Genomic DNA, 9045 nt, shown 5'->3' with positions numbered 1-9045 from the left:
GTCAAACTTCAGACTTCAGAGATGGCAGATAAAACGTTACGGTAGCGATTTGGTGCTACCTACTTACTTAAGCTTACCTTGACTTTTAATTATTAATAATTAGCATATGATAGTTTTATTACTTTAGGTACGTTCAGGTAAAAAATCTATTGTGTTTTTAAATTTTTGTTATTTTTAATTGTGAAAATTAATTATTAATATTATATTTTGTTAATCGATTTTATTCAATCGATTACGTCGAATGAAACTCGTAATAAATCTTTAAATAAACTACCAACAAAAAAATATTTATATAAGAAGCTTTACGATTTGTAAGTTGTAATGGTCTGAAAAACAACTCTCTTATTTTAATGAATATTTAAAAGTTCGCATCCCTTATATAATATAATATAATATTTTATTTTATATTTATGACAGCTCACAGATGACTTAGGTTGCTAACCTTAAACTAAATCTTCGGAAAATGTATAATTCTTTATATAAATAATAAATATTGTTTATTAAGCAATATCTTCATTCATACAAGGCTGCCGAAATGTTGTCAGCAAGAAAACCTATATCTTGGTTTTTGACTGAAAAGGGACGTAAATTTTCTTTTGTCGTCGTGACGAGCACCGGTATTGCACTTACTGCAATTAGATTCACACCTCATACACTGCTTATAAGCAAGTACAAAGATTTTGTACAACAATATAGGTAGAGTTAAGCTTTTGTGTTATTTTGACTATTTAATTGCTTAGATATTTTGATTGCACTTAAAATATATTTTGCAGCAATGGTAAGCCTGTGGATCTACCAAATGATTTGCAGCAGAAGTATGAAAAATGTTTAGATCTCTTGAAAATAAATAATATGCAAAGGAAATTGATTCAACCATTTAGTGTCTACGGCTATGACTTATTTCATGCTGGTAAGAATATCTCTTATAATATGATTAATTTATATTCTGTTTTTCCTCTACAGCGGGTTAATTAGAGAGGACCATTCTAAGCTTTCCACCCATTTTATCAAAACAAAACAAATTGGGTGGAAACTAAAGAATGGAGTTTCTTAAGGTTCCTTCTGCCAACCCTGGTATATGCAAAACGCCGTGTCAATGAAAAATATATATTATGAGATACATGTAAAAAATATTAAGTTGTGAAACAATAACACATTTTTTTGTAATAAATCAACTTTAATTTATAGGAAGCACTAGCTCTAGATTTGGTGTGCTAGTTGGAATACCTGTAAATTTTACATACAAATCATTAGATGATGTAGAAAAACAGAAAATTCAGGTATGAAATGGAAATATATAAAAATACAGTAGGGAATTATTTTTTTTATTAAAATTACTATTATACATATACATTTTTTTTAAATATTACAATGCTTACAGGTGAATCAGAAAGACTTGGATTTGAATTCAGAAATTGGCAGTAAATTAGGAGAAGCTCTTATACTGTCAGATAAAGTGAAAGAATTTGCAATCTGCAGAGAGATATTAATGACTCAAAATAATAAAGTTATGATTGAATCAACCTACCCATTTGTAGCTGTGTTTTTTGTTTATAATTTATCACAATATTTAAATAGAAGACTCAACTTGTATGCAGCACCACAATCTTTGAGAGGAATATTTTATTCTATCATAGGACTTTTTGGCATGGGTTCCTATTTTCTGTTTAAAGATATGACAGAAGTTCATTATGAAACCAAAGTTGACAAAAAACTGTGTGAACTTGGACCAGATTATATTGAAGCTGGCTTAATATTTTATGAGAAATTATTACAAAGGAATGTAGCTTTAAGAGAACTCATGGGTGATGAAGGAAAAAGTAAATATACTAAATTGGGTAATGAAAATTATAGCTTAAGACAGCCCCACATAAGCTTAAATCATAGAAAACAATTTTTTGAACTTAAATTGAAAGAGGTTAATGAAAGTGCTCATGAAGAAACCTCAGAAATAAACAACACTAAATAAGCAATGTAATAAAAAATGTAAAGTAGACAATTTAAGTATAAGTAGTTATTACAATAAAATAACATTAAAATAACATTGGTTTTATTTGGAACATTGGTTTTAAAACCACAAGAGACATTAATGTTATGCTAGGCGTAATGTTTCTGCGAATGGTGCATAGTGCTTATGATGGGCTTTGCCCGCTTGAAGTATATGAATATTAATTAGTGTACTTAAGGAAAAAATATTAATTATTTAAGTTTGGTTACCTATACTGTTTTTTTGTTCAGCTTTACGCTGTAGTGAACCTAGTGTTAAAATACTCTATTCCTCACTTTTTGCCGAATTTTTCGAAACATGTTGCGTGTTGAGTGGCGGATCTCAACAGAAAATTGGACCCACAACCGTCGCGTTACAGTCAGATCCTTGTGCCGCTGCGCCACGACAACCTAATCGGTATTATCTTTATAGTATGTAATATTAATTATTTGTTTTTTTTATAACATTATTTTATAGTATACCTACTTAAATAACTCACGTTACCGAACGGTACTATATCTAAATAAAACGGCGTACGTACAGTACCGTACGGTACACAAAATAAATCACTTTAAAATTTAAATTATAATAGTAGTGTAATGTCTATTTTATCCTTGTCCAAAACGGAACAGTTATAATCATAAATTCATAACACAAGCAAATGTGTTCTGTGGTCATGATTTTCATCTTAAGTCAGATATGAAACAGTCTATTTTGATTAGTGACATTGTCTAATAGAACTAACTCGGATATGTCATGCCTGACATAAGACTTATATGTAATATAAATTGTGAAACAAAAGTAAAAGGCCTAATTCAATATAGACATTTTAAAGTTTGTTGATTAAAATAAATGTTTGTTACATTATAAGAAAATTAAGGTACAAAATTACAAGGACAAAACATCGTTGTCATTGATTGAAATAATTTGTATTCAGGATGTGTGGAGGGTTCACTTGTTCAAAAAATGCTTTAATTGCATTAAATATTCTTTATGTTGTAAGTACTGCGATTTTATCTCATACTAATTATGATTTAGATTTGTTCTTACATACTTACGTTCTAAACTTTTTAAACATTGACAGGTGGTAGCTTCTATCCTTATATCAGTTGCAGTGTACGGGCAGGCATCGTCTTTAGTGACCAATCTCCCCATAGTAGGAGGAATTCTAGCATGTGGTGTATTTCTCATATTAATCTCACTATTGGGACTAGCTGGAGCTGTTAAACATCATCAAGTGATGTTGTTTTTTGTATCCTTTTTCAATTATGAGAAAAATGTTAATGTTAATATTATAATTTTTCTGCTTCCTTACATTGAATCTTGTGTTCATAAAAAACCAGGCTTTTGGAAGGTTTGCATGGGGACACAGGAACAATGTGTAAAGACCTCTTAATGTATACAGAAATATTTAAGTATGAAACATTATGCAGGCTACTATTTCCACAAAATGTCCATTGCATTGGCATTGTGTAAATGACTCAGGGTCAAAACCATTGTGGTTAGAAAGTTGGCCTAGAGTGAGACTAGAGGTGGAGGAGTATTGCCATTGCATTGCATTTGCCTTTGCCAGAGCTTGTGAGCTGGTTTCAATCTTATTATGTTGATTGAACATGGCTATTCCTTCTAGCATAGTATGTGATCTACTCATCTTTCAATGAAGGCAAGCCAGAGGCAAGAGATAAATCAAAATTACCCTAAAGAATTGTCAGGTCTGTGGGTGCCACTTCATATAACTATTGCCCTATAGGCATAGTAAACATTACAACATTTATTATATTAATAATTTTAATTAGATTTGCACATGTATAAATTGGATTTTTATATGGTATTTATAAAGCATAATATATTCCTTAACAAAAATATAGTATATGGTCATACTTTTCCTGCTATTTTTAGTGCAATTTTCCGTTGCATGTGCTTGTTTAGCTGTAAATTCTGAACAACAAGAGATGCTGGCTCAACAGGTACATGTTTTTTCTCTATGTACCCTGCATGATACAACACAACATGTTTTTTTTATTAATTATTACTATTACTCAAATATTGTAGGGCTGGAATAAAGTCAATATGGATGTAAAAGAGCAAGTTCAAGAGAGATTTCAATGCTGTGGATTCCAGAGCAGAATAATGCCAAATAATGCTACAATTGATTATCCATCTTGCAGCTTGGTTGATGTAAGTTTTTTTAGCAACAATAACAATAAATTTGTCATATTATAATGTGTTATTGAGTACATTTTCATGATAGCTTAAAATCTTAATATTATGTGGCATACTAGTTTTCTGTCCCTGACTTTCTTTGTCTTTGCAGTTATAGATTTATCTATGGGCTCTTTCTTCACAGTAAATGGTTATCTTAATTGACATTGTTCTTATCTCTAGATAAAAAAACAAAACTAAATATTTTTTTCAAATCAACTTACTCATATAGAATTTCTTTGTATATACCACATTTTAAACTAAAGCCCAGTTGTGGTGCAGGAGCACATGCATGTGACTGTAAATGTGACAGGTGGTTGGTTGGATTCCCACTCAAAGAAATGGAACATTTAATATGTTAATTTCTTTGCTGTGCTGTCGAGACAAAGCACGGCATTGAGTTTACACCACCTAACTTGCAATGACTTCAGAATCCCTCTGTCTATTCTGATATATGTGGGATGCAGAGTGACTCGAACAATACAAAGTTTGAACTATAATTCAATATTGGTAGTAGCATTTTAATTAAGTTTTCATGGTTTAATTTAAATAAATAACAATAATTTTTTTTTTTTTAAGTTCAAGGTAGGTTCATGTTTCAATGTCCAAGCTAACAAAATGTTGTACTATCATTAATCAATATAATTTTCAATATAAAAAAATGGTTTGTTCATTAATTGCATAATTGTTAAAAAATAAAAAAGTAAAAAAGAATATAAAATAATTTGAGAAAAGCTATAATAATGAGAGCAAATAATATCAATATCAATATATATAATAATTTTGAAAGTAGTTGATGGCCATATATATATATATATATATATATATAAGACACTGCATCTTTGTTTATATGGAGTGCAAAATTAATAATATTCTTTTGACTGTTGCCATAAGAATTTCAATAAATTTCAGCATTCTATGATTCTAGTTTCAGCTGCGTGTTGTTTGTCAGTTACCTAGGGATGGAAGAATTTTATTAATTTTGTATATTTTCCTTCATATATAAATAAAACAAAATAAATTACAATTGAATTTGATGTATTTACAGAGACTATGCTGTAAAAATATGCCCATAACTAAAGAATGTCAATGTCAGCCATGTATGGAAAATCTTAAAGAAACAATTGACAATGCATTTAAACTTTGTGGGGGAATTGGTCTGTTCTTCAGCTTTACTGAGGTATGTGACAACTTATTTACATATAATTGAAGAGCTTATATTCTACTCAAAACGTTATTTTCTTGATATGTTTGGTCAATTGTCAATCAATTTTATATCATCACTCCATAGAACTGCAAATTTGAAAAAACTTTTACCTTCGATGTCTTCAATTGATTTTGGTGATTAATGTGTTAAAATAAAAAAAAAAGTTTATACTATCAAATTAATAAATAATTAGAATTTATTAATTACAAATTATTAATAGATAATAAAATAAATATTTTCATTATAGATATTAAATAATATGCATTTTAAGTTAAAAATTATTATAGTGTTTAATATTCTGAACATTTGATTGAAATAAAAAAAATGGTATAATAAAAAAGTAGTAACTAACATTTCATTTGTGCATCAGTATTGTAAATAACATTGATACTCTGTGGGCTATGTAGTGTTTGCCTCAGTGTGACTAACAACATGGTTTTTCCAGTTTTTGGGTGTTTGGTTGACGGTCCGATATCGAAACCAAAAGGACCCGCGTGCTAATCCCAGTGCATTTTTGTGAATGGGCTCAACATAAATGATTAAAAGGTGGATTGGTCTAGCGCTGCTTATAGCTTGCTCATATGGCACAGACTTACAAGGTTTCTTAAATTTGCATGTAGTAGCATGTTCCGTATATTTAAATTGCCATATGAACTAAGTGTGCCATGCTTATAGTTCACGCCCTTTTTTTCTAATGATCTAAGATGCAAAATTTATGCTTTGTATCGTTTTACATATGAATGCATTTTCTTATTTTGAGGATCAAATGATGCTTTTTGACGTTTATGTCGAAGGAGAAGAGTTGGTAAAATTATATTCAACGCCCGCCGCAAATTAAAAAAAAAACAGTTCTAGTATAAATTTAAGCATGTTGTGGTATTTTTTGTGTTTATTTTATAAAAACAATAGTGATAGAAGTTGTACTTAAGGAAATTGTTGCGCAACTATGGAGTGTGTATCATTTGTGTATTCTCTGATTCTTCTACTTAATAAAGCGTACCAACCACATTAACATTCACTTACAAACTACGGTGAACAAGTCGTGGCCGCTGTAATTTTAGGATATTTCTTACTTTCGAATATTTTCTTCCAGAGAAAATAGAAGAGGAAACAATACGTATAAGTTCAGAAAACCTAACTACACAGCGGCCGTGACTCGTAGACCGTACTATTTTTATTTGAGTCACTAACACTATGCACTGTTAGGCTATAATATAGATAAATTCATTCTTTTCGAGATTGCACTACAAATTATGTGCATATGTGTTATCATGAGATATACTAAGAAAAAAAAACATTTGCATTAAATGGCTGGTGGGCAAAAAATTACCCTTATCATCTCTCCTCCTTTGAAGTAAAAAACATTGGTCTACCGGGGCATCGTGCTTTCGTAATAAATAATTTTAATTGTTGCTATAATTAATAAACGTCAAATAGATTTGTTCTTTGTGTTATATGCATGCTTTTATATATTTTCTATTGTAATGGTAGCTAATTAAAATATGACTACTTAAGTATTTGACATGTAAAAATGTGGAATGCTCAAAAATAACATAAATATGAAAAGTTTGAATTATTAAAAGATATTTAATATCTATTGAGATGATAATCAAAAAGCTGAAGATATATGTAAATGCTCATATCATACAGTTAATTATTATATTATTAAATTAAATAAACATCTGTAAATAATCTGGATGATTTGTAAATCGATCACCAATATAATGTACATATATACATACACTATGTCCTATGTGACCTCAGGTGTCTATTAAATGGAAAATTAATTGTAATGTGGAATTGGAATAATCATTTTATTTTTATTGTGTTCTTGCAGCTGTTCGCAGTTTGGCTCGCTCGACGTTACCGCAATCAACCTGACCCTAATTACAAGGAACCCCATGCTATATTTCCCAGAAAGAATTATTTGTACTAAACAAGCGTTTCCTAGATGAATTTTAGATGAATTAGCCGGTGACCGTTAAGTGTATGTTAAGTAGATACAAATGAAATAATTCTCCTAATGTAACAAAATAACATCTCTGAACAGCGGGGGATTTTGATGTAAATATCTTATATAAAATTATGTAGTTAAATTTCTTCCGAAAAACTTTATAAGCTAGTAATAAGTTTAGTCTTACCTCGCGTAACTATAAAGGCTAGACATTTCTTAAAATTGAATACAATATTAAATAATTCATATTTTGCTATTATCACTATATATATGTGACTTAAATATTTTGTTTTAAACTAATTAACAACAAACGTTACGTAACAAGTAATTCAAAATGCTAAGGGCCTTCGGTAAGAGCAAGACATCTCCCACAGGACAGGTAGAGAGAGCCTGTCCGTTGGATGAAGTAGTTTAAACGCCACGGTTACATGCCTTAGCTCATAGTGGTCAAATATTTGAATACATTCTTCTGTCTACATTTTTTTGCCATTTTTAGTTATATATCGAATGATGTCATTTGAATATTATTTTGTGTCATCCCCTCTATATTTCTTTTTAAACTACTACATATTTAGTGTTCGTAAGTGAGTATTGTTGTCAATATAAAAATAAGAATAATAAAAGTATTTCTGCTAATTGTGCTTACTATTTTAACTAAGCTGAATGAATTGAAAATTTATTTATACATGTAGCAAGTATAATAAACTGTGCTTGTGACTTGTTTTTTTAAATTTGATCATTAATTATGTTTTTTGTATTGATTCATTTTTCAATTTGCCGTATTAGTTTCAATTTTATTTTATTAATTTTCAATAAATAAAACCTAAAATAATATTTGCTCAGAATTGGTAATGTTATTTGTGTAATGTTATGTTTAAGTTTTTTATATATGCGAATATTTCAGTGATCATAATTCAATTACCTAAGTGGTATATTTTTTGCTAGTCAATAACGTAATAAGTTGAATGTTTGAATATACTCTTTTAGATCTTAGTAAATTCGTTCGTTAATACATATACCTACATACAAAGCTGAATGGTAATATACAGCAAAAGCGCTTAATTTTTATTTTGCTTAATATCTTGCCATTTTATTAGGATTGTATGATTTAAAACATATCATTATATCTTATCTTTGTAGCTTTAATTTTATTCCTTTTTTATAATAGTTATTATTAATGAACTAGGGTTTTATTCCTTAAATCCTTTTTAATTAGTTTTTTCGTCGAATTCAGTTCATGTGGTTAAATTAACTTACGTATTTTTTATATTTTTCTTTATGTAGATTATATCATAAAAAATAATTTCATCAAATATCAATTTCTGATTTACAGTAAACGGAAGTGACGTATTAGGTAATCAATTATATGTATTAATATGTTATTATCAATGTATTCATGTAAATTTACTTCCAATAAAGAGTGTTAAGCATTACATACTTGTATTATTACTTAAATAAAAATAACACCAATATTAGTTAGTGGCACAAGGTGTGACGATAAAAGCGACGGTGTCAATTCGACTCCCACTCGGGAGGAATGAAATACATATTTAATATTTCCATTTTCTCTTTGTGGTAACTGGGCAAAGCGCGGCGTAGAGCTAGTGAATTGGGATCGGGGTGCCATAACCCTCGGTTCCCAGGTTCCCTCTGCCTACTCTGTTATGTGCGGGTATCTAGTATTTTGATAGAAAG

At 29.5% G+C, this 9045-nt stretch overlaps 2 protein-coding genes across 3 annotated transcripts; both read left to right on the top strand.

Annotated features, from left to right (window-relative positions):
* The first annotated feature begins 259 nt into the window (after positions 1–259).
* LOC146528799 (transmembrane protein 177) lies at positions 260–2042 on the top strand. Its single transcript, XM_085203306.1, has 5 exons — positions 260–311; positions 418–696; positions 774–910; positions 1189–1280; positions 1382–2042. The coding sequence occupies exons 2-5, from the start codon at positions 536–538 to the stop codon at positions 1967–1969; spliced, it is 978 nt and encodes a 325-aa protein (XP_085059432.1). The 5' UTR covers positions 260–311; positions 418–535; the 3' UTR covers positions 1970–2042.
* Positions 2043–2703: 661 nt separating this feature from the next.
* On the top strand, positions 2704–8783 carry Tsp97E (Tetraspanin 97E). 2 transcript variants are annotated; one of them, XM_085203308.1, is made up of 7 exons: positions 2704–2985; positions 3072–3239; positions 3856–3954; positions 4040–4165; positions 5238–5369; positions 5842–5942; positions 7234–8783. In XM_085203308.1, the coding sequence occupies exons 1-6, from the start codon at positions 2926–2928 to the stop codon at positions 5914–5916; spliced, it is 660 nt and encodes a 219-aa protein (XP_085059434.1). In that variant the 5' UTR covers positions 2704–2925; the 3' UTR covers positions 5917–5942; positions 7234–8783. The 2 variants fall into 2 exon arrangements, with proteins under 2 accessions (XP_085059434.1, XP_085059433.1); XM_085203307.1 differs by lacking the exon at positions 5842–5942 and having other exon boundaries at positions 2705–2985.
* The last annotated feature ends 262 nt before the right edge of the window (positions 8784–9045 follow it).

Source organism: Heliconius melpomene, chromosome 19 (assembly GCF_056956725.1).
Source record: "Heliconius melpomene rosina isolate 202511_hmr_F chromosome 19, ASM5695672v1, whole genome shotgun sequence".
Classification (NCBI taxonomy): domain Eukaryota; kingdom Metazoa; phylum Arthropoda; class Insecta; order Lepidoptera; family Nymphalidae; genus Heliconius; species Heliconius melpomene.
The sequence above is the reverse complement of the archived record's forward strand: the minus strand, read 5'-3'. Positions and strand labels throughout refer to the sequence as shown.

What these genes read in the sequence shown, in the direction of transcription:
- LOC146528799 (XM_085203306.1), top strand. Translation starts at nt 536, where the DNA reads ATGTTGTCAGCAAGAAAACCTATATCTTGGTTTTTGACTGAAAAGGGA. An exon ending in CTATGACTTATTTCATGCTG is followed by an intron (nt 911 to 1,188) that starts GTAAGAATATCT and finishes TTTAATTTATAG; the next exon opens with GAAGCACTAGCTCTAGATTT. An exon ending in TAGAAAAACAGAAAATTCAG is followed by an intron (nt 1,281 to 1,381) that starts GTATGAAATGGA and finishes CAATGCTTACAG; the next exon opens with GTGAATCAGAAAGACTTGGA.
- Tsp97E (XM_085203307.1), top strand. Translation starts at nt 2,926, where the DNA reads ATGTGTGGAGGGTTCACTTGTTCAAAAAATGCTTTAATTGCATTAAAT. An exon ending in ATCAAGTGATGTTGTTTTTT is followed by an intron (nt 3,240 to 3,855) that starts GTATCCTTTTTC and finishes ACAAAAATATAG; the next exon opens with TATATGGTCATACTTTTCCT. An exon ending in TGTTCTTCAGCTTTACTGAG is followed by an intron (nt 5,370 to 7,233) that starts GTATGTGACAAC and finishes GTGTTCTTGCAG; the next exon opens with CTGTTCGCAGTTTGGCTCGC.